General features: G+C 37.1%; 3 protein-coding genes across 3 annotated transcripts in view; 1 reads left to right on the forward strand and 2 right to left on the reverse strand.

The window, feature by feature from the left end:
* LOC129093462 (zeta-sarcoglycan-like) overlaps positions 1 to 4,252 on the forward strand; it is a 31,459-nt gene extending 27,207 nt beyond the window's left edge. The window contains exons 7-8 of the mRNA XM_054601490.1: positions 2,833 to 2,956; positions 3,552 to 4,252. Coding sequence (XP_054457465.1) covers positions 2,833 to 2,956; positions 3,552 to 3,743 — 316 coding nt within the window. The 3' untranslated portion in view covers positions 3,744 to 4,252. The remainder of the gene's footprint in view (positions 1 to 2,832; positions 2,957 to 3,551) is intronic.
* A 3,574-nt stretch (positions 4,253 to 7,826) lies between these two features.
* LOC129093349 (uncharacterized) lies at positions 7,827 to 17,617 on the reverse strand. The gene is made up of 18 exons (XM_054601349.1): positions 17,431 to 17,617; positions 17,211 to 17,233; positions 15,516 to 15,582; positions 15,197 to 15,423; positions 15,015 to 15,095; positions 14,862 to 14,930; positions 14,580 to 14,765; positions 14,079 to 14,246; positions 13,869 to 13,932; positions 13,642 to 13,732; positions 13,420 to 13,561; positions 12,600 to 12,704; positions 12,332 to 12,431; positions 11,890 to 12,103; positions 10,654 to 10,728; positions 10,419 to 10,521; positions 9,402 to 9,517; positions 7,827 to 8,691 (listed from the first exon to the last, which is right to left on the reverse strand). Exons 1-18 carry the CDS (start codon positions 17,453 to 17,455, stop codon positions 8,592 to 8,594), a joined length of 1,956 nt encoding a protein of 651 aa, XP_054457324.1. The 5' UTR covers positions 17,456 to 17,617; the 3' UTR covers positions 7,827 to 8,591.
* A 1,216-nt stretch (positions 17,618 to 18,833) lies between these two features.
* Positions 18,834 to 25,403, reverse strand: part of mfsd8 (major facilitator superfamily domain containing 8) — a 6,961-nt gene continuing 391 nt past the window's right edge. Inside the window, exons 2-12 of the mRNA XM_054601359.1 lie at positions 24,573 to 24,664; positions 23,903 to 23,946; positions 23,281 to 23,521; positions 22,978 to 23,091; positions 22,689 to 22,833; positions 22,412 to 22,470; positions 21,845 to 21,953; positions 21,592 to 21,726; positions 21,402 to 21,505; positions 20,902 to 21,128; positions 18,834 to 20,761 (exon numbers count right to left, since the gene is read on the reverse strand). Of these exons, the coding sequence (XP_054457334.1) occupies positions 20,555 to 20,761; positions 20,902 to 21,128; positions 21,402 to 21,505; positions 21,592 to 21,726; positions 21,845 to 21,953; positions 22,412 to 22,470; positions 22,689 to 22,833; positions 22,978 to 23,091; positions 23,281 to 23,521; positions 23,903 to 23,946; positions 24,573 to 24,664 (1,477 nt within the window). The 3' untranslated portion in view covers positions 18,834 to 20,554. The remainder of the gene's footprint in view (positions 20,762 to 20,901; positions 21,129 to 21,401; positions 21,506 to 21,591; positions 21,727 to 21,844; positions 21,954 to 22,411; positions 22,471 to 22,688; positions 22,834 to 22,977; positions 23,092 to 23,280; positions 23,522 to 23,902; positions 23,947 to 24,572; positions 24,665 to 25,403) is intronic.

A 25,403-nucleotide genomic window follows, 5' to 3' on the forward strand; every position in this document is an offset into this window, starting at 1 on the left:
AAGAGTGACAGGTTCATTAAGAAGATAAAGGCAGAACAGAACAACCCTTCTTGGTCCCACTTACCTCTGGCCAGACTTTTATGCCTCCAATTTGTTGGGATTGAGATGCAGTGCAGCAGGAGTGTGTTCTTTTCTTTTCTATTTTTTGACTGTGGCAAAGAAAAATGGTTGTTCTTTGTTACTGTTATGGTTATGGAGAGAAATGTCTGGACTGCAAAGGAAAGAACATTTCATACAGATACAGTGGAAATAATTGGTTTAACGTTTGGGAGGGAGTCTCATTTACTGTCATACTCACTCCTCCATTTGTCAGTATAAATAAACAACCTCTATCATTGCCATATACAGTTTGGGGTCTGTCAAAACTCTACATATGTTAATTGCATCACATAGCTATAGTGAACTTTAAGATGATAGGCGGTAAACTAACTTATCTGTATCACAATTTCAAACGTTCAAGTCATTTTAGAGTGTCCTCTCCATTAGGGCTGCAACTAACAATTATATTGGTATCAGATTTGTTTTAACTCACTAGCGTCAATATCCGTATTTGCCATAAAAGAAATAAGACTCCATTATTGGTTGGGCTACAGTATGGTTTTCCCTGATGGCATCAAATGCCAAGCTAAATCCTACACAGGACAACAGAGGAGTAAAACAGGTTTTTTATTTACAAATGTTATTAACATAAGGCCACAATTTTGAATTGTGTTAAAACTCAAACAAGAAAATCAAAAAGACACACAGTAATCAACATGTCATCATGTAAATTGATCCAAAGCATATCTTGGAGAGAAAAAAGAGCAAACAGGTCTATGGCACTAATAGTTCCAGGTCAAAGGCACATTTCACAAATCCTCTCCAAACTGTATCCACTGAAAGCTGATTTGAAGCCAAAGAAGCTTTTCAAATGCAGATGAAATTCATTTTCTTTTCTTTTTTTCTTCCTTAGCGCATAATCCGAAATGTGTGTCACTTTCAGAGGGTATGGAGATTTAAACGATTTCAAGACGGCTCCTTTAAAGTCTTCCATTTAAAATTCATTGAAAACAGATTTGGGGAAGATGGGGGGAGAAAATCAATTTGAAACGGTTATGAGTTATGAAAACAAATTCCACATTGATTGGCTCTTGCACTTATCTTTCCCTGTGTAAACAAATAGTTCATGGGAGGAAAATGAAAATTGCATTAGCCTCAGTGTTGCTGAAAGGTCACATCAGCTGATACAATTATGGGCTGTTTAGGACCCATACTGGATTAGAATAATGAGAAGAGCTACTTAATCATGAACAGCAGCTTTAACACCACAGGTGGTTCTGTGACTCTGTTTGAATCTCCATAAGATAAATATATGTGTTTCCTGCTCAATACAGGGCTCTACTATAAAACCTCAAAACCAAAAGGCACAATTATGTGTTCTCAATAAACAAAGCTTACTATTTGTTCTTCACTTTTTAACACTGCTAGTGTTCATTTCATCATTACTTGTGATACAAATGACCAACTATTAGCCTTTTATCAGTCATGCTTATCTCCCTTGGACATGGTTGCTCCTTAAAAAAACAAAACTTAAATCCAATGCAAAAATAGTCCTGTGGATGAACAAGGAAATCTGTACCGTTTTTGTTTTTTTGTTTTTTTTAAAAAGAGACATTTCATGAAAAACTTATTCAGTGCTTGTATACGTACAATTTTTGAATCTAGAGTACATTCCAACCTACCAACATTGAAATAAGATAACTGTGTGAGGCATGTTCATGTGTTTCAGGAAACATAACACAGGAAATCTCAGGAATCTGTTTATTGATTGGCTACGGGCAGTCTCTGGCCTCACTTCGCTGTTTCTGAGGAGATTTTACGTATATACTATAAACTACAGGAGCTAAATGTAAAACTAGCTATCGTCTCCAATAAATTCATCAATTCCTGTTTTTGCTGGAAGTGAGCATTGTATCGATAAATTTAGACATCCTTGTTCTCTCATCGCCTCCCTGTGCTGTTCATTGGCTCGTCCGGCTGTATAATGGCAGGCAAAACCCTCAAACATTATCTTTTTAAGCTTGTGTCTTATTTCTTTTTGTATTATTGACTTTCACCAAACTTCACATTTAAAATATATATATGTATCCCTGAAGAAAAAACACTTTTGTCAACAAGATTAAACACATGCTATTGTGCATGCCATGTGGCATGATACAATGGAACATACTACTCACTTTTATTAGCGCATGCTAACATGTTCATATTTTGCCTGTTTCTGAGGAGATTTTACGTATATACTATAAACTACAGGAGCTCAGGAGAGCTGTTGCAGTTCCATTATTCCCCAAGTTAAAGGGAAAATCTATTTTCATTTAAACAGCGTCTTAAATACACAAATTTCATTAATTGATCAAAAAAAGAATTTGCCCAGCTTTTGTAAGTATGTTTAAATGTATGTTTGTATGTATATGCATAGGTTTCATACTGTATGTACATCTTGCAATTGTCCCTAATGTTTCATATGTTTTGTACCTACCTTAGAAAGCGCTTTGAGCATATGGCTTGAAAAGTACTCTATAAATTAAAATGATCATTACTCTTATGAAACAAATAATATGATTGAATTCTATCATCCTGCCCTAAACAAGTTACTGCAGATATAGTCCTAAACTATGAGCTGAATAACAATCAATATAACCTTTAACTGATCTTGTAAGCTTAGCTATTAAATCAAACTGAAAGGCAGAGTTTTAGTATTGCAAACGTCTTTGAAAGTATACACAGAAATGATTGATGAGTTCATGCACTAAATCTCTTAGCTTGTGCTTGTTATTTCTTCTTTAATTTCAGGCTGGAGTCTCCAACACGGACCTTGACCATGGAGGCTCCCAGAGGGGTGGTAGTGACTGCTGCCAAGGGGCCGCTGAAGGTCAGCAGTCGAAAGGATCTACAGATGGAGTCCACAGAGGGAGAGGTGAGGAGGATTTAAAGTTATGCTGGAAGTGTAAACGTCCTCTTTCATGCCCGTATTTATTTGTATCCTGTTTAGCTTTTTAATAAGTATTATTATTTTTAATTTGTTTCTAATAATTATTTATGTTAATTATTTTTGTATTTTATTTCCATATGTCCTATTCTATGTGGAATAACTGTGGAATTATAATTGTGGAATAATGGACGATTTACAAGTACTATGTTTTAAAAAAATACTTAATGGCAAGATTAAGACTTTACAGCGCTAAACATAGTACATTTAGGCTGATGGGTGAAGTACTTTACAAATTATACATTTTAACCTGGATATCACCAAAGTGGCGGACCGACATGGCTAAAAATGAGTAATTTTGTGTTCCAAATAAAATGTTTATTAGAGAGATGGATTTCTTCCTTCACTTTTTATCCTAGCTCAACAGATCAGTGCTGCTGTATCCCACTCCACCTGTCACATTGTATTTACTGATTGCACTAGAATCATTTATCAGTAGGAGTTGGTAATGCTTCACTTCAGGGCACCTTGTGTGATGTTATTTGAATGACTTCTAGCATGTCTCTGATGTTTTATCTCCCAGATACTTTTAGATGCCAAAACCATTCAGCTGGGTAGTCTCCCGCTCGGCGTCTACACAGAGTCGCCCAACCAGGCCTCCCAGGAGCAGGCCGTATACGAGGTGTGTGTCTGCCCGAGCGGCAAGATTTACCTGTCTCCTGCAGAGACCAGCTCCTCCTGCCAGGCCATGAGCAACATCTGCCTCTGGAGCTGACCTGGGAGCAGTGTTGTTGATCGGGGACATCTCTAAGATCTGCTCTGGAGGTGCTGAGATTGAGAATCCGCTGTTAGTACATTTTACGGAGAGAAGAACTCATCACCGCGGAGCTTGATCTCTAAGCTGAGTTCAGATCAGTACAGAGGAATCCGAGTCGGCTGCCTGTGATGGTCTTTTGGATGTCAAGACAACTGAGTAGCTCTCTGAAATCAGGAATATCAACTAAGAACAAGAACATTTCCCGCTACCTTATATTAGAGTCAGAGGACACACCCTTTATTTTTCTACTTGAGGTTCATTGTACCATGCAGTGACTATTTTCAAGATTCAGAAAGATTAGATGAGAAAAAATAAAACACAGGTGCCTCAGCTTTGAAGGAACTATTGTGACTGTTGTGTAATATTGAACCTGTCTTGAGTAATCAGAGAAAGATAGGTAAAGTTTTTTAACGTTTGATGTGAGAATGACAAGTAAGCACAATTCTGTCATGTTTTCTTCCCAAATATTCCAGATTTTAGTTCTTTTAAGATAAGTTCAATAGATATTTTAGTTTTTCTCCTGTTTGCAGCTATTTAATTTTAAATTAAACATGTTTTTATGTGGTTTTATTGTACTCCAAGTTTAATTTTGATTAACCCCACTCAAAAACTGATACACATGCTGTTTTGAATGCCCAGGTAAAGGTTCCAAGGACTTCTTCACTTAAAGGTAAATATTCTACCTTTTCATGATGATGTTGAGAGAATTAGGTGAAAAAACAGTCTCTCAAAAGGGTCCATTTAGAAGCTGTTCTTGGGCTTTTTAGCATATCAAATGATCTTCATCAGCATATCGAGTTTGTCCAGTTGTCGTGGAATTGTCAGTGTTAAAGTTTCCACTTTTGAATCTAAAAAAAATGGACCACAATGTCTAGTTAGCTTTTAATCTTATCATGTGATCCTCAACATGGACAAGAAGAAAAAGAACTGGAACTCAATGACATCTGTGATCATTTGTTATGACAGAAAGTTCTAGAACAGCTACTCTATAGACCTTATGGGATTGTTTTTTAACATGACAATTTAGAACAAAAAACTCCTGCACACTGTCTTCTTCAATTGCATTTATATATATTTCAGTAACGACGTTTCAGTACGTAGACCTTCATCAGGTTATTTAAAAAAATATTATTAACCTGATGAAGGTCTACATACAGAGTGAAGAAGACAGTGTGCAGGAGTTTTTTGTTCTATATTGTCTACCTAAGGTATTCTTCCACACACCTGTCGTCCTACTGGAGTGCAAAAGTTTTGCTCTTTTTAACATGACAATTATTTTTATTTTATTTTTATTTAATTCAGTTTCCTTTTTTTTATTTTAACACTTAATTTAGTTTAAAAGTTGTATTCACATAATTCTCTATTTTGCATATTTTTATGGTTTGAAGTCCACTTTCTAAATTTAATGAAAATGTGCTCATTTAATAACCTGCTAGTATCTTTCGCTTCCCTCCAAGGCAGCGCTCCACTGTGGAGTTTGACTCGAGAGGCTGGCTGACCTTGGCACTGCAGCTGTAAGTGAGGCAGGCACGTGTCAGCGGGCCTGCTGGGGTGCAGAGCCTCGCTCGACTCCACTTCCTTATCCTCCATCATCGCCCTGCAGCAGAGACAGGCTTGTTTGGTAAGAGCCATGATGGCATTCTAACAATAGCTAAGCTGCCTTGTCCAGATCTTTTTTATGCTTCAAACATGCACCATGAAAGATTTTGTTTGTGAAAATACACCTGTGTTATCACCCTACAACAGAAAAGATAGTCTATGATGCTGCAGATTCACCTCATTTGCTCAAATTGCATGGTGCCACATATTATATTGATGTGCTCCTGCGAAATTAAGTGACGAATCCAAAAAAGTTTTATTAATGCATTTGATTTAAACTTCTAACTTATTTAGTACAATGTCTGTAGATCATGCATTCATATGATACAAACCGCCTGACCACTACTGAGTGGCTAAACACAGCAGCTAGGGTACTGTGAATGGGAAAAACTGTTATACTTGTACTAAAGTCAAGGGTCTGTTATCACTGAAATGGCTCAGTGGACATTGTTATGACATTGCAGCGTAGGCAGCCATAGCATAGAATGTAGTGTCGAAAAAAGTCAGTGTAGTTATTGAAAAAAGCCACAGTATATGTTGAGAAAGGTCATAGTATAGTATGTCGAAAAAAGGTTTAAAAGACATAGTATGTTTTAAAAAAAGTTAAGTATGTCGTAAAAGTCACAAAAGTGTCATACTATATTATCTCATAAAAAGAAAAATCATAGTTTAATATATAGAAAAAATTCATAGTATAGTATGTCGAAAAAGCCACAAAAAATAGTCAAAAAAGTCATATGGTATGTCGAAAAAGGTCAAAAAAAAGTCACAGTATAGGATGTCGAAAAAGTAATAAAAACGTCATAGTATGTCTATGAAAACGTCATAGTATAATATGTTCTAATAATATTCCATTAAGAAGTCAGTATATTATGCAACCTTTTAACATGTACCTAGACACAGAAATACAGTATGCAGAGTTAATATATATAATTAAATTGTGCATCTGGAATCAAACGTTATGTATGAATACACTCCATATAAACAATATCAGCAGTTTGAACATTATAAACAGTGTTTATTAATGCTGTCACAGAGATGTCGAAGAAAGCTGTTCCTGAGCCTGCTGGTCCTCGAAGGAATGGACCTGTAAAACCACTCTGAGGGCAGGAAGGCAAACAGACTGTGGCTGGGGCGAGAGTCTTGCTATTATCACAATATAGTACGTCATAAACAAGTTAGAGTTATAGTATGTTAAAAAAGTCACAAAAAAAGCCATAGTATGTAGAAAAAGGACATAAAAATGTCATAGAATAGTATGTCAAATAATTATCAGTTTAGTATGTTAAAAAAGTGAGAAAAGGTTCTAATAGTCATTCAAAGTATTGTATGCTAAAATGCCAGATTGAAAAAAATGCATGAAAAAAAACATGAGTAACCTATGCACGTGGTGGGTTTAAATGTCCTGTCAGTTGGATCCCTTGAATCAGCACTCTGTCATGAAATTTGACTAAACGCTAATGCTGCAGAATGTCTGCTGACTCACATTTGTGTTTTACATTAGAGTTACATGCATGCAATCAGTTTTGGTTTCAATAGTTAAAATGACTATCTTGTGGCAGGTTCAGTATATAGGGTCAGAAATGTATTTTTCGTTGTGAAAATGCATTATGACTAAGATATGTTTTATAAATGAAGGACTGCTTAGATCTATTCAAGGTGAATAGGTGCCATAGGTAGCCATATTGTTGGGATGCTAGTCTTGCGTGACCCCATTATACTTTGGTGTCATCAAAAGCTGCAAAAATAGGCAAAAAGGTATCAAGAATTGTTTTGAATGCAACATTTTTTTCAAGACATGTTCTACTTATGTGGCTTCATATAAAAATTGTTTTATGGACCAATTATAAGCACATTGGTAGACTTATTGCTGTTAGATAATTCAGGCTGTATACAGACACCCACGTGATGAACATTGTCAAAATTAAAAGCTGTATGGAAATGTAATTAGCACAAAGTACAGAAACGTATAGGGTATAGTATTAATGCACAGCATGCAGCTCGGGACTTAGTCTCCATGTGCGATAATAGTATGTTTATGTAAATAATCTATCAAAGTTTCCTTAATGTCGAAATTTCTCACAGCCATACAGATTTGGGGGGGCTCCCCGAGTTGCATGTTCGCTCCAATACTTAGCTTGTGCTGCCATCTATTGGCTTGTAAACATTAAAAAGCTCAAATACAGAGCTATATCACTACCTGGACAGAGGGCAACGCCCCATGTACACTGTTAGTCAATAAATTTGACAATTCAATTGGAAATTTGTTAAGCATCATAATCCAAACATTTCCAGCCATCTTGCCTTTAATGCCCTGATGGCGATGGCAAAATGCACCAGCTTTTATTCAGTATGCATCTTAAAATATCAGCGTAAACAATTCCTATTCTGGGCCCCCAGGGGTAAAAGACCAAATGTAAGTAACGAGACAGGAAAACCGAATACGAAATAATCTTTAATTCTTGGATTAAGAACAAAATACTCCATAAAATAAAATATGCCATCCCATAATCAACCACTGATGTAACTAACAGTAACTTTTAAGTCATCTTAAAGATGGAAATAAACAGTTAAATTTGCAACAAAAATAATTCATTTGTATTAAAGTACAGTGACTCTGATAATAGATTTCAGATGATTTATATATATAGGCCGTAATGTGAGGCTCTTATATTATTGTTAAGATCACAATACATTTAATAACAATAAGTGTGTAGATAAACTGTAAAAAACAAATGTCCTTAACTTAAGTCATTTAAAAAGCCTTTGCGACACCAGATTTTGGGGACTAATGCTAATACCATAGTTTAAAAATCTCAGACATTTATTCTAAAACACTTTACCACCAGCTGTCATACCGTACATTGTGCCAGCATCAAAAATAAAATGTGTAAAGTTTATCCATCAAGCTTCTACAATAAAAATAAAGAAGCATTTGTTAATACCTGGACTCATCAGCTAACATAAACCTCATAGTATAAGTTTTGGTCAGCAAATATAAAACTATCATTTCAATATCCTTTCTTTAGATCAATAGGTAATAATACTTCATTTTTTTCTTTAAAAGAAAATTACCAAATAAACATTCATTTCTGTGGTATACTGATAACACTTCAATAATTTGCAAAGCCTTACAACCCTGTATGTATAAGTGGTTATGCTTTTATTGAGAAGGACAGTCGGACCTGTTTATAGCCGTCTTTTCTGTCAGTACTTGTGGTTGCCTCCGTAGTCTGGGACTTGTCTGTAAGGGCGAAAAGGTCTTCTGCTTCCAACTGTATTCCTCCCTTCAGCGTACTCGTTTTGCCTGTAACAGATGGATCAGATGAGAGATGTGAGTCATTGACAGGTTCTTTTTGTTACACCTTACTGAAATAATGAAGTCTAATGGTGCGTTCACATCTGAGCTCGTTTTGCCCGATTTGAACCAAGAGGACTTGAAAAGGTAGGTTTGTGGTGTAAAAATCAACAGTAGATGAGCGAGTTCATCATGATTTCAAAACCACAAGAATAAAATACTGGGATTGGTCGGTTTTCTTGCACAGGACAAACTAACCATTCAGAAGCGGACTGAGACCCTCCCTTTGAAGCATTTTTGGAACAATTGTTTGCTTCACACCAGTCCTGCTTTCATGAAAGTTATAGGTTCACTTTTTAATTTTGCTGTATAGGCTCAATAACAAAAAAATCTGTACAATGCTAATCTTATTGACATGAGGTGGTCATAATAATAGAAATGCTGTTCAGTATAAAGCAGTACAACTCAACAGCACCACAAAAATTTAACATTAACACCTTCATGAAGGTCAGATTTATTGCAAGACTTTACCTAATAAACTGGAAACTTGTTTCAGTATGAAATATCAGGAGCACAGAAACTGAATAAGTCCGGTATTACGCTTAGTCGATGAAAACTAGCACAGGTTAATTTAGAGAAATGGATCATGTGGAAAAATGAGTATTCCCTTTCTTGCAAATACACAGATTTCCTAAAATGTGGGATTTACAAGCACTCACCTCATATTCTCATCTTCCAGGTCATCAGCTTTGAGGGCAGCTCTGGAAATTCCCAAACCTTGAGGAATCCTATCGGGATACCTCACTGCAATCTTCATGCCGTTCAGCTCAAACCCCTGAAGAAGGGAACAAAGATCATTAAATCACATTTGGAGAGAGAGCAATAAGTTATCTTGGGAACCAAATTCAAAACAACTGAATCATTACAAGTGAACAGATAGCATCGCTGATTAAAACCAACTTAGTAGGTGAGCTAAAAGATTAAACTTGCTGCTTTGAAGGAATAAAATACAATACATGTTTCACCAGTACTGCACTGCAACAAGTGAGTGTGATCTCATTACAGAAAACCAATCCTGGGACAACCTAGATTAAATTATATAGAGCTAAACTAGTTGCATTAAAGGGCATTCAAGGTGTTCACAGTAAAACTGAGTATAAAATGGAGGTAGATTATAACCATCGTGTTCAAATATAATCTTATTTGCAAAGCATTTACAGTTGTTTTAAGAAGTTTGTATAGAAATATAAAATAGAGACGGTATTATGACCCGTTTTAACGCTGTAACACTGGCTCTAAGCAGTTTATAACTAAGCAAAACTAAATCTGCCAAGATGTCTTTTTTTTTTTTTTTTTTTTTTTTTTTTTTTTTTTTTAAATCAAAGCAATCATTTATTTCCCAATTAGATTTTTGGGGGGACATTAGTACAAAAAAAAAAAAACTATTAGGGCTCCATCAAATAATCAAAATAAAAATAATCCAGTGATCTTGCAATTCATCTGCTGTTTTTTTTGGGCCGCAGTCCTGAATATGGGCCTTCCCGAGGCTTAAAGGGGTAATTGGAAAAATAACGATCTAATTACCATACATACGCACTCTGAATGGGAAAAGTGCAATTTCCAATAAAATAAATAAATAAAACATGTCTGCCACCCAATAACAATATCCACTAAGTGCAAATGAGGTAGGCAATATGTAGTCACATTGAAAATGTAAGAGTTCCAAGTGTACTTACATGCAAGTGTCTGATTGCTTCATCACAATACTCTTGTTTTGTATAGTTTACGAAGGCACATCGTTTGTAAGTAAGAACCTTCACACTATTGACATCCCCAACCCTGCAAGAGAAGAGTAGTGTAAGTAAACACTTAATATGCAACTCAAGTATCTGACGACAAAAAGGTTAAGCTTTAGATACATCAGGAAAAATCTGCTTTAGTGTGTCACTAAAATGAAACCAATGCTCTTACTTGCTAAACACGTTGGTTATCACAGACTCAGATACTGGGTAAACCAAGTTTCCCACCCAAACTGGAAAGAGCTCCCTGTTGAAAAGAAATGTCAGTCTATTAGGAAAATGAAGGATGATATGCGAAACAACCTAGTATGCAGAGATCCTTGTAGTAACTTTGTATAAAAATACCATCCTCATGAAGTCTAAAGTGCATGAAAGCATTCAATGATTTTCTGCTCACTTAGAATATATTTTCTAATTAGAGGAGAAGCAAAACCAATAAGTATATAGATAGTCTGTAGAGGACATAAACAAGACCTGATCATCCAGTTAACCTTCATTTATACTGGCCAATATTGGTATCCATTATACTTTATCTGCGTGGCAAAGTTAAAATATTTAAGGGAGAATTCTTGCTGTTTTAATTGGAGAGGAGTTGAAAGCAAGCAAGCCTGCCAGAGGACACAGCTTGATCGTGCTCCTCAACATCAATAATCATCCTTCACATATGAGAAGCACTGATAATGCAGACGTATGCAGTGTGTATTAATTAACAGATCTGAATGTCCGTCTTTGCAATAGCCTGCACAATAGAATATGGACAGCTTTGTCATTAAAATACTGACAAATGTTATCTCATAGAGCAGTGGTTCTCAAATGGGGGTACGTGAAGGCACTCCAGGGGGTACTTGAGATTTTTAAAGAATATATTTAAAATTAGCATCCATTCAAAAATCCTTTCAAAATAGTTATTTAATAAATATTCAATAAAATATAAGTGTAAGTTCCTGAAGAATATTCAGTGTTGACAGTTTAATAAGTCAGACACTGATGGCACAGCGCTGTGTATTCCATCTTTTTTTCAACCAAAAATTCTTTGCGCTGGTTAGGGGGTACTTGGCTGAAAAAAATATTTCACAGGGGGTACATCACTGAAAAAAGGTTGAGAACCACTGTCATAGAGAACTATGGCTACTTTTAAGGCCTGGAAATGGACAGTGTGGGGTTAGGGTCAATTCTAAGAAAACATGTCTATCATAAAATAAAAAAATAAAAACGAGATGTCATATTTTAAAAAACATCAATTAAACAGAAAACCGCTGAATAACCACATTACAGCAGTAGTAGTAATAAGAAGTAAGTATATCAAGCAATAAGTTTACCAAAATATGCTGCTACGCCTTTGATTTGAATAATTCCAAATAAAACGACTTGACATTTAAAATGTTGCAGTGTGTGAATCTGTACTCACTGTGGTTGGTGATTGGCTGCATTGTTGCTCTTCATGGGTTGACGCTGGACATTCGACATATTATGAACTGGGCCTAAAGGTTTGTTCTTAAATGCTGGATTTATTGCATCATGGGACAGAGCAGCAGGGATTGTGTTGGCTGAAAGGACTGGCGAGACTCCGGTGACATTTGCTACTTGAGCCGGTTGGACACCGCCATTTGAATGAAAAGCTCCTACCAACAAAGACACATGTTGAAAGAAATGTGTACAAACAGATAAACATATACGAACCAATCATAACTAATCAAATCTGGGTTTATCAATGTGTACTCTCAATTCCAGCTACAATATGAGTTAAGGAAATTAACTCTAAACACGTGAGCTACCGTTACAGCTGTTTTCATTTCCTCTGATGCATGACAATATATACATCAAATCACTGTTTGTAAAATCACACTCACCAGGTCGGTGGTTTAGTTTGGACAGCACCTCTAGCGCCTTTTTTACGGTCCCATGAATAATTAAAGCATTTGAGCTCTGCTCCCGAGTGAAACCATACACCTGAAACGAAACCAAGAATTCCGGTTTGAACCACTTCAGGGAATGATTATGGATTTCCCTTTAATCCTATTTGTCTCTTCAATGTGGAACAGGAACAAAACCGGTTAATTAAATTTATATTCTTTGATACCATTTTCCCCAGCTACCTCATCCAGTGGGACTACGCACCATTAGTTGAGTTATCTGCACCCGCATCAGTTCCTGGGCTGCTTCTGCACATGAACTGTCCAGTTTGAGAACCTCCCTGAAGGCCTGGGCAGCCTCCTCGTACCTCTGGAGGAAGAAAAGAAGGGGAAAATGATGAGCTTCCTCCACCCCCTACCTCAGGACTAAATCAAAGTTCAAACTCTGAGTGTCATCCTGCTGGAGAAATCAGCCCAGTTACTGTCATCAGTTAATGTCAACAGCAAAAGCTAGTCAAAATAAGTTTGAGTAAATAATGTGGCCTTGCACAGCTCAATGACAATTTGGCATCAATGCAGCCTTGTTGCAACACCAGTGATTTAATCCAAAGTCATTTCAACAAAAATTGGTAAGATGTGATTCACATTAGGGGCTGCAACACTTTGAGATATATAGATATATAAATAGATAGATCTTTGTTATACACCATGGTTTTCATATAGAAGGAAGAAATCAACACTAAACAGTGGCTCATGGGCTATGATTAGTAGAAAATTGTACTGTGGTATGTGGGTAAAAGCAAAAAGCAATATATGAACATAATGTGACTTAATTACAAAACTATTTCAATGTAAAGAAACATGGTAGTGGGCTCAAGCACTCTGACCCAATGCCTGTATCCAATGTGTTTTCTATAACTGAGCTAGATGCTTCTTGAAATCAGGTGATGCTGTTGCAAAAAATCTGCATGCGGGATAACTAGATTATTTTTGTCTTCCTCCAACAAGCCCATGTCCCACGCATACAAGAGTGACACAACTACTACATGGCGTTCATAAGAGGTTACATATGGGAGACCATTTACCTTTAGACCTGCCAAAGCTCTGCCCCTCCTATACAGGCCTTTAACCCAGCCCGGCCACATGCTGAGAGACAACTCCGCATCAGTCAACGCCTTGTCATATTCTTGCATCTTCTCAAAACAGAAGGAACGATTGCCAAACAACCTGGGACAGAGATAACAGTTACATTGTTTAATAGCCATCAGCAAATTTATTTCAAATGAAGTAAAGGGATATGCTCTTACTTAAACTCTGTAGGATTGTACTTAATTGCATCTGTGAAATACTTTACAGCCATATTAAAGTCTCCAGCACTTGCAAACCTATTTCCAATAACTATAGGAAAATAAAGAAAAACTTTGGTTAAAATATTTCTAGTCGTCAACATTTTCAAATATAAATAAATATGCCTCTACAAATCATCATCTGCCCATCCAGCTGGGAGTTTGTAAATGAGATGGGTAAAACTTACCTGCAAGATCAGTACTTATTTTAACATTATCTTCAAAAGTGGGGCTCCGAAGGGTCACAGAATCCTGTTTGGACAGTAAAAGAGAAATGAGATTAGCAAACTTAACCCGAGCACCAAAAGGCAAAATCCAAATAATATAGTCAAATCTACTGTCGTAGGAATAGTATTCATCAGGTGTCATCTCCATCAAGAATCTGACTGATACCTCACCTTCTCTTCAACCTCCGGGTCTTCATTAGGTTTGTCAGGGACGGTTTTAGATTCTTCTTTGACGGGAATCTTTTTTTTCTCCCTCCTCTCAGGCTTGGGCTTCTGCTCCAATTTACGCCTGGCTATAAGAGCAGCTTTACTTACAAAAGTACTGGTCATGTCCAGTTCCTTAAAAAAAATAAAAATAAAGAACAGAGACACATTTAAGCCCTGATCCAACCAAGCGTGTTTTGCAGGTGGGCAAATAGACAAGAGTTTATTTTTTTCAATGTGCCGAGTCGTTTTTTGTTGTTAGGCAACACCAAAGGAGTGATAATTCTATCTCAAAACAAACCATGAACTGAACGCTACCTGATAAAACTAGACACCAATATATCACACACAAAGAGTGGGGGAAATGACACATCAATCAATTCCATATTTTAAAAAATAAAATAAAAATCCCCCTCACACTTCTTGAATGATAGGACAATGAATTACAATAAGATTAGCCATTGGTACCTCAGAGTCGCCAGAGTCATTCCTGGTGTCGCTATCTTCATCACTGGATTCGTCATCACTACTGTCACTGCTGTCTGTATCTTTTGCCGAGGCACACTGTTTATCACTGGAAATGGTATTGGTTTTGGATTCATCATTAACTGGTTTGCTCCCGTCCGTTTTAGAGTGCTGTGCATCATCTTTCACCTGTGAATCAGAGAAAAAAGTTAAAGTTTGCAGCTTAATGAAAATTTGTTGGAGGCTCCCACTTGCAATAAAGACATTGAACATATTGATCGTTACCTCTTCATTTCTTATAGGGTTCTGTTTTTCGTTCTCCAATTTCTCGAGCCTTTTTCTCTCCTTTCTTTTCTGTTGGACGAGAATACACATAATGAAAAAAGTTTAATATGAACTCATCGCTATGAGACTCATATTAAAGATTGCAGAATTTACCAGTTTCTTAAGTCGCTTCTTCTCAGTCTTTTCTTTTCCTTTTTTTACTTCTTCTAATAATCTGGCTCTTCTTTCAGAGTCCTACAAGAGTTGCAAAACAAACATTGAATATAATTCAACCACTTCACAACATAAGAAAGCCATCTATGTGACATGACAGGCAAAAATCAAAGTGAACTTACACTCTCCTTTGGCGGAAGTTTAACAGATGCTGGATAAGGAAGTTCACAAGATGAGGCGTAGTAATCCCGTGGAAGCTGATAAACAGAGCTGGATGACCTTGTATGGCTCCCACTTAATCCTCTATTACTACTCTTGTCGGAGAGCATTGAAGATATATGGGACCAATCGCAAGTTCCATTCTCATCCTCATCTGTAACATCTCGCTCATCATCGTATTCCACACCGGCTAGGAAAGAGAATGGTTTTTTAAGTTTAATGCAATTTCACAAATAAAAAAAAAAACTCAGATGGCAGATGTGTAATGTGAATTATTCTTACCAATAAGGCCAAGTCTTACTATCCTTTGAAAACCAGGACGACACTCAAACAAATCTGCAACCCTTTGCTAGATAGGAGAAAAAGAAATATCGATGTCACACAATCGGATTTGCTCAGCAGCAGCCTTGAAACATTGTCCTTCATTTAGGCCCTGTTATACTCTACACAAAAGAAAAAGGTAGGCGTGTTCTCAAGGCAGTCCAATGCTGATACTGAATGTTGACTCTAGTTGTAGTGAGTTAGCACTAAAGCACTGCGTTCAAGTTTCACTTTCATTTACCCCTCAGAAGATGACTCACTGGATCAACATCAGCAAGCTAATATCCTTGAACTAGCAATACAGTAACCCCAATTTAAGGCCAACAACTCTTGAGACTGCATGCAATATGGTCAATAAGTACTACCCTGAGCCTTCCTCGTAGCACTTATTGCATTCGTATTAGTTTGTTGCACTTATTGTATTCGTATCAGTTCGTTGCACTTATTGTATTCGTATTAGTTTATTGCACTTATCCTATTCGTATCAGTTCGTTGCACTTATTGTATTTGTATTAGTCTGTTGCACTTATTGTTTTCGTAGTTATTTGCTTCTGCACTGTACTTTTGCTCTGGTTTATGCTTTTAGATGCTTGTTTAAGAAAGGAGATGCACTTATGACTTCTGGTGACTAGTAGTTCTCTTGAATACCTATGTTGAATACACTTCCTGTAAGTCGCTTTGGATAAAAGCATCTGCTAAATGACTGTAATGTAATGTAATGTAATGGTGAAATATTCAGTATACTAAAAGTAAAGAATACCCTTGAAAGTAGCCTGCTGTAGAAGAGTCATTAACTATGCAGAATGTCACCAACAGTAGCGTTGGGTACATGTGGGAAAACACACAGCTACAATATGAGACAAAGCCTCAGGAAGTGAAACAAAAAAAAGCATGTAAACAAAGACAGGCAAATGTTTTTGTTCATTACAGGACAAGGAAATAAATTACAGTGGTAGCAAGTCTGTTTTCCAGCTAGGCAATTTAAACATCTTTTTTTAAGATGTGAGAAGATGCAATCTATTGAGAATATGTCTGACTACGCTTGACATTGATCTGTAGCATTTTAATGTGCGAGTCCTTATATTGTTTGTATCTGCTGCTCTCCCTAGCAATGCAAAGAGAAAAACATGCAGGCCCCAAGCAGACTGTACAGGTAAGATAGCACCAATGAAAACAATGTAGCATTCAACACAGGACAGGAAGTTATGCAAATGTGTTATGCTTTATCCCAAATCCCTATTCATCACAGGACAATAAATTCTGGTTTCTATTTCTAGTCAGAGAAGAATTCACAAATCCCGTTCTCGCGAGATTTGGTTGAATGCATGTAAACATCAACGACTTGGATTCCTATAGGTTTAAACATAGATATACATACATATATAGATATATATGCTACTTATGTTTAACAATGGCAGCTGCTAGCTCTCAAAATGCTACATTAACGATATCTACGCACTTTTGAATGAAGAATAATGTAAACAGGAAGTGAATGTGCGCACCAAGCAGACATTGGTAATTAAAACTGGTCAATTCAATACTAGTAATACAGGTCGTTGAAACATTTAGGACGTTTCCACCTATGGCACCCACAAACCAAGAGCCAATGTCAAAGATGTGTGTCTAAAAGATAGAAGATTAAAAAGGTATACTTACGGCCATTCGGACACCTGTAAACTCTGAAAAAGAGGAAGACAAGCACACAATGAAATGTCATGTAGAACCAGTGTTTAACACAACAAACAGGGTTATTCGGTGACGTATCAGTACAACAACCGGGCTAGCTTGTTAGCCAAACTAGCTTGTTAGCCAAACTAGCTTGTTAGCCAAACTAGCCACAAACTTCTTAAAAAGAGGCTAAAAGGCATGTTCTTACCACTCTCGTCTCTAAATATATCCATGTTTAATCGCACATGCCGCGCCACGGCTGCCTACAGTCGTAAAATCGCGTTAATTGCACACAAAGTTGCATTCATTTAGCGCTGATGCTAGCAGCCTGTAACTTTTGCGGCGTGCATGTTGTTTGCGCGCTCCCGACCAGCTCTCTGCCTTCATCACGTGGTCAGGCGGAACCTATGTTTGGGGTTTCTGTACGCATGCGCACTGTGACGCTACAGCCCAGCGACGCTCCTTTGCTGCCCCCTGCTGGACATATGCTCTCCAGTATTCTGAGTAATTCCACATTACATTACTTCTACATTGACATGACACTAACAAGCAGCTAGACTTACATCTTTAACATATTATATATATATATATATATATATATATATATATATATATATATATATATATATATATATACAGTACCAGTCAAAAGTTTGGACACACCTTCTCATTCAACTACTTTGAAGAATCTAAAATATAAAACATATTCTGGTTTGTTGAGCATTTGTTTGTTTGTTTACCACATAATTCCATATAAATAAGATAAGATAAGATAAGATAATCCTTTATTAGTCCCGCAGCGGGGAAATTTGCAGGCTTACAGCAGCGTAGAGTAAAGTGCACACAAGAGACATAGTAGAAGAAAGACAAGATAAAAGTAAAAATGAAAAAAAAAACAAGTATTATAAATAAGCAATAAAAAACAGTAGAAAATCAACAATAACTGAAATATTATATTTACAGACAGAAAAAACTATTTTAACTATTATTGCACAGTGTAATGTATTGCACAGGTTTTTATTGTCATGTTATTATTGTCATGTGTCATGTGGTCTGCTGGGAGCAGAGTTGGTTGTGCAACCTGACAGCAGCTGGAAGGAATATGTGTTCCTTCATAGTTTGGATGTCTTCAATATTAATCTACAATGTAGAAAAAAATAAAAATAAAAATAAAGAAAAACCATTGAATGAGAAGGTGTGTCCAAACTTTTGACTGGTACTGTATTTTAAAATATTGTTTAATTATTTAATTTCACATTTCATGTAAATAGCTCTTTAGTGGGTTTCTTACCTTTTTGCTTGTCTCTCATGTTGGTGAAATATCTAAAGTTCTCAGAGGATCAGTAAAGTCTTATAAGGTAGGCTATAACATCTTGCATTCTGCACGTGTGTGGAAATGCCAAATGTATAATTTCTTCACAAATTCTGATAAAATTGAACATAAGATAAGATAAGATAAGATAAGATAATCCTTTATTAGTCCCGCAGCGGGGAAATTTGCAGACTTACAACAGCGTAGAGTAAAGTGCACACAAGAGACATAGTAGAAGAAGACAAGCTAAAAAAAAAAAAAAAAAAAAAAAAAAAATTATAAATAAGCAATAAAAAAAAAAAAAAAAAAAACACCTTAAAGTTAGATTGACATTTAAAGATAACATTAATCCTTTAATGCATCACTGAGAAAATCATTAGCACCCACACACTCATCACACATTACTTTTGGAATAATTTCAGAAAAACCACAACCAGTAGCTCAAAATAACCACCAGTGATATTTTATCAATATCTTTGTTTAGAAGAAAACAGTTTTATCATGTATTCCCCCTACATTATCTTTGTTTCGCTTTACATTTCTTTCACGACAACAATCATTTCACAGTAAAACTGGCATCTCCCATTTTCTCCGCTCCAACAGCAAAATTACAATTTAGTACAAGGAATGCCACAATTGCCACATTTTCTGTTGATATAAACTAAATATCACACAATTTGACTGCATGTATTTTAAAGTACCCTTGATTAGGTCATGGTTGCTGCTCTTGTGCACAGACCACATGCCTGTAGTCTTCCCAATTTAATATTTGAATTTAATTCAAAGACATTCTGAGAACCTTTTGTTAAAGCAGTCCTGATATTAAAAAAGTTTTTCAATTTCTGTTGAGACCAAGGATGCAATTACATAACTACTATCGCTTTGATATCATGGACCCACCTCATACAAGGCAATGCCATAAAAGATTAGGAAAAGGCATCACATGGCTTCTTCTCTCACCACCAGTGAAAGCGCAGCTGCAGTTTTAGTTTCCGTTTACTGTAACTTGCAAAGTAACCATCTTTGGTCAAGTGGTCAAAAAATGGACTCATCTCTTTTCCTTAGTGTTTAAAAGGTCAACCCTGAGACAAAAACTCTCAAAGGCTTCTCAGTTGCCACATGTTAATGTAAGTAGCAGCAACAAGGAGCCTTTATTATAACCTGGATTTCAGTTTTTCTTTTTTAGAATAAAAGTAGGAAACTGCCATCAGTAACTTATTTGTTTGGTCTAGACCTTTGATTCGACTGGCATCACAACATGGAACAGCAGTTTCTCCATTGAAAAGTAATCAACCAATAAGCGCAGCGGGGAGAATTGCTATTGGCCAATCAGCGTCAGGTGCAGGACTAACTTTGTTGTAATAAGGTCTATCGAGGCTGTTCTAAATCAATAAAAAGTACTGAACAGCACTCTGCGGTGATGTCTTGGAAAAATATGTATTATTTACCTCTGTCATACTCCTACAAAATGCAGAGTTGAAACTCTGGCACAGTTTCTTTTTCCGTGGCGTCTTTGTAGGTTTATCACGGTCCTGATCCTCTACTCTTCTTGAGTCTTCCTCATTTGTGTCAAAAACCATAATGTTAAGCTCCGACTGCTAACTCTTTGCATAAAATCTTCAACTCTTACATGTAATCTAAAACACTAACACAAATCCTTCCAGAATAGATGCCTGGTCTGTATGTGACAAACACCCCAACATCTCTGTATAGTTCATTCATGGGCTCTCATTCTTGTTTCGGCTGCTGAATAATGGTATTGAATTTGACATAACCCCTTCATTTAAAAAATAATTATACATATACAGCATTCCTTCTCAATATCACCGGACAGTGTAGGCTAGTTCAGGCTCATACGTTGGTCTCTGTTGATTGGTTGGAGAAAATCGAACTCCTCATCCCCCATGGAAATCGGTTAGAGTGAAGGCAATGTCGACCGAAGATGGAAACAGACTGTAATAAGTTACCAATTCTGTCTGATATCAGACAAATCAGGCTGTCCAGTGTGAATCTTCACTTGTTATTCTATAGTCCTTCCATGGCGTACAGAAAAGGCGATGAGTCTGTGGTAAATAGAGCTGAGGAGGATGATGGCCACCAACACTAAACCACAGATAAGACTGAAGGCCCATCGGGGTCCCAGGAGGGTATAAACCTGGGAGACAAAGATGGGGGCCACAGTCCGCGCCCCACTCCCTGAGGCTGTCAACCATCCCATGTACACGCCCTGCAAAAAAAACAACAGTAAACAAAATATACATGATTTTAATATAGAGAAATGTATGGGCACATTCAAAGTGGTTTAAAGCTCCGGGAATCATTTCAACTTCTTAAAGCAACACTTCCATTACCCTACAGTCCTCTTACCTGAGGTTTGGGTCCCAGGATTTTGGAATACAGTGTGTATGACATCACGTTGCAAGCTGGGTATCCCACCCCGATGAGGATGGCAGATGTGATGTACTGGGCCAGATAGATGGCAGGAGTATACTGGCACCAGGTCTGTTCATACGGGCAGCCTGTTGGCTCCATAGAGTTGTTGGAGGCTGCAGCGGCTTTAGACATCAGACTGACCAAAGAGTTGTTTTTGAGGTCTGTATTATGAAAAGAAAAACAGAACATGAACACTTGAATTCTCAGCCAAACTGCTGTTTTTCCAAGTCATCCAGTATAATGCTGAGCTGCATTCTTGCAGCCTCAAGAATTGCCAACACTAAACATCCATATTCTAATGTGCTCTGTACCCAATACTCAAAGCAGAGAGGCCAAACAGTATACCTTTAATGTAAAAATATCAGCAAACCGAGCCAAAAAGAGATTATTTGGCAGCTATTAATTACTCCCAGAGGAAATGGAACAGTGCATACCTGCCCACTGGATTTTAGGGTATTGATTTCCCCATGGAAGCAGTATAAAGAAACCACAGAATATGATGGCCAAGCCAGCTAGCAACAAAGGACGATCCCCGACCCTGAAAGTAAATAATGAGTTTGGTTAATCGAGAAGAATGTTTGAAACTGAAATATATTTTTTATCTAATCCATGAATAAAAGGTACCTTTTAGAGGCCACTTTTACAACTATAAACACAAATATGGATTCAAATCCAATGCAGCAAATGATGATGCCATTGTATAACACTGCTTCCTTCCTTGTCCAAGCGAACATGTCCATGGACAAAGGGGCTGCAATTCTGAAAAATTATAAAAAACCTACAGTCAGATTTTGAAAGACAAAGAGGCAGGGGAAAAGTAGCAATACGCATCTGTTATATTCTAACTTGTCTGCCTCAGTAGTAATGAAATACATACGTCTCAAAGACAGCAAAGATGAACATGACGATGAAGAAGAGAACGTTGGAAGACAGGACTGCTACCTGATCAATGGTCTCCTCAGTCTCTTCACTAGTTTCATCTCTATCTACAGGAAAGGGGACAAGATAATAAAAGCATGAACAAAATAGCAAAGACCAATATCCTGCAACAACAACTACACATTAAGTAGTAAATGTATTATATTTCTTATACACACACACACACACACACACACACACACACACACACACACACACACACACACACACACACACACACACACACACACACACACACACACACACACACACACACACACACACACACACACACACACACACACACACACACACACTATATATTTCTCAGCGGTACTAATAGAACAGGCCTGGACTTCGGCCGCCTTGTGAAGTGATTTATTTCCTGGTATGTCAAACACTGTCAACACTGTCATCACTTCTATAGATCTCTTAACTGGGCCTCTGCTGCAAACTCCTTCTTTTTCTGTACTCCATATCACCACAATGATCAAACTCTGGGATAAAAAAAGAGGACAATAAATACCTTCCGATGTGTAGTTGATGGCTCGAATATGTCTTCCATGGTCATCAACAGTGTGCTCTCTGTTGACAAGTATCCAACAGACATCTTAGCCACTCTAAAATAGCATTGAGGAACTGAATACTATGCAAAAACTCATCAAAAGCATAGCTAAATGGAATAACGAGTATGTGGATCTTTGATGTGCTCAAATTCAGAAAGTCTTCAGAAAAACAGCTACAGAAGATATACATTGTATAGAAAAAAGAAACATATTTATATACATGTATTGAAGGCTCACCTCAGCACCAAAACAACCAGCAGGATGTTGATGAAGCCAAAAGCTGTGGCTAGTAAAGCAGGAGCAGTGTACATGTTGAGCTGCAGGTCTATAGCCTCAACCGTGACACCCTGTTCACCGATGAACGATAGGCCAGCCTGCAGAGCTGACATACACAAAGATATGCAAGTGTTAAAACATTCAAAACACAGAATTGCTTGTTGTGTTTCACATCATACACTAAGCTACCATTATTTGCTCTCTTCGCTGGCCTGGTCTACAGAATATGAACCAATAAAGCCATCTTCACCTGGTCCCAGTATGAATCCCAGGGCCTGACAGGCACTCATGTTTGCCATGGCACTGGTCCTCTCCTTCAGTGATGTAGCTCCAGCAACATAAGACCTCGCCACAGCAACATTACCTGACATTAAAAAGACCAAACGAATGTTAGCGAGTTAGTTATGTGACATGGATCTCATTATTATCTGGTAGAGTGCCGCCATATGTAACGTTTATGAGCAAATCCATGGCATTAAATGAGAAGGATAGTTATTTACATGCAGGTATTTATACATTTCAAAATAATGTGAAACAGGCCTTGACAGTTTACCTGCTCCAAAGCCCACTAAGGCTCTAGACATGAGCAGGTGGAATTTGTTATTGGTCCTGGGCAGGTATGCGTAGGCGTAGTAGATATTGGCTGACAGGTTGATGATGATGGAACACACCAGTGGCTCCCTGCGTGGCCGGTAGTTGGACCAAAGGCCAAAAATGGGTGAGGCTAACATCTGACCAAGACTGTAGGCTGCCACGACCCATCCCAAGAAGGTGGCATTGGCACTATCATCAATCTGTAAGAAACATAACCCAAAACAAAACATGTGGAATCATGAGTATTTTCTACTAAATACCCTGCATTATGATGTTATTAGGACAGTGCTACTATGCAAACATATGTGACAGTTATTGATGCATGCAGTTACATTTGACACATGACAAGAATGTGAACTTGTATTTAGATCTGCTTTCCATAAAGCTTGACTACTGCAAAGGTCAAGTGCAATATTTATGCTTAAAATAAAACTAGGTCCCCAAAATGTTCTTTCACTTCCTGTTTACCCTGCTGAGATTTGCCTTCGAAAGGAAAAAAGTGCCTTCATTTGTATTAATCACATCAGCAGAACCAGTCAACAGTCTTTTACAAAGAAAATGGCAAACCATACAGTACACACCTTCTGTAAATAGGGCCAGAGTGATGTGATGACAATAGTGAAACCTGAAAGGGCACATAAAACTTTAAAATTATTCCCTGCTGTCAAAGATCCTAAACATTGTATTATGCATCATATCATACTAAACACAAGCCAGGCATACATAGAGATGCATCATATTCATAGAGACAGTACTTATTGCAACTATTATTGCTACTATTCTTTTGGAGTATTTTGTATAGCTGGTTAAGAGGAATAATGTTGTACTGGAGTACTTATTCCATATGACAGAGATGCACTACTCAACATGGAAAGCGTGGGGATTGGCTAAGGACCTTAAGATGATCACTGCCGGAGAAATGCCCTGGAGTTGAAGGAGGAGAGCAAGGACCTAAGGCTATTCCTCTACTTAGACTAACCCTGGCTGATGTCCGGTTGCAAGAATTCAACAATTGTTGCTGCTGTTGTTAACATTACTCCTAAAAATATTAACTACATGAATGCACTACTGCTTTTGATTTGTCGTGTTTTTTCTTGTGTAGCACAAATGGAAGCTATAACTGTATTAAGAATCTTGTGCTACAGAATAACAATAAGTGATCATTATTTGCACTGATTTGGGCAGTTACAGGACAATTTCTATTATCATTTTCCAACACTTCTACTTCTTTAAAATCATGGGCAACCTCACCTACACTGCTGAGGAACATGGTGAAGTACATGACTCTGATAGACCTCCACCGACTCTCATAATGTTCATCCTGAGCATCCTGAGAGTCATCACTGTACACAAGATGAAAAGACAGCACATGTGATTTAAAGTTATTTATATAAACTTGCAAATATGAAAGCCACCAATCCAAAGATGCACTTTATGGTTCCCTCTATAGATAAACGTCTTGTAAACAAGCTTTGTAAAAGTGTTTGATTTCAATTCAAACCAGATTTCTTTTTAGTTTAAGGGGTATGATTTAAATTTTGTTTCATATTTATTCTCATTATTATCTACCCAAGATCTTCCTTGTTGCCAGTGTTTTGGTACTTATTGTAAAAAGAAAAAAAAAACAAGTTTAATGAAACACCAAAGTATGGTTTACATTTTGTACTACCTTGTCATTTGCAAGTGCCTTCATCATTTCAAGTGTTGATTGTAGAAAGAAATGTTATATACAGTACCAGTCAAAATTTGGACACACCCTCTCATTCAATGTTTTTTCTTTATTTTTTTCTACATTGTAGATTAATATTGAAGACATCCAAACTATGAAGGAATCATGTGGTAAACAAACAAATGCTCAACAAACCAGAATATGTTTTATATTTTAGATTCTTCAAAGTAGTTGAATGAGAAGGTGTGTCCAAACTTTTGACTGGTATATACTGCCTTGTATACAGTGGGTACGGAAAGTATTCAGACCCCTTTAAATTTTTCACTCTTTGTTTCATTGCAGCCATTTGCTAAAATCAAAAAAGTTCATTTTTTTTCGCATTAATGTACACTCAGCAACCCATCTTGACAGAA

Source organism: Anoplopoma fimbria, chromosome 7 (assembly GCF_027596085.1).
Source record: "Anoplopoma fimbria isolate UVic2021 breed Golden Eagle Sablefish chromosome 7, Afim_UVic_2022, whole genome shotgun sequence".
Classification (NCBI taxonomy): Eukaryota; Metazoa; Chordata; class Actinopteri; order Perciformes; family Anoplopomatidae; genus Anoplopoma; species Anoplopoma fimbria.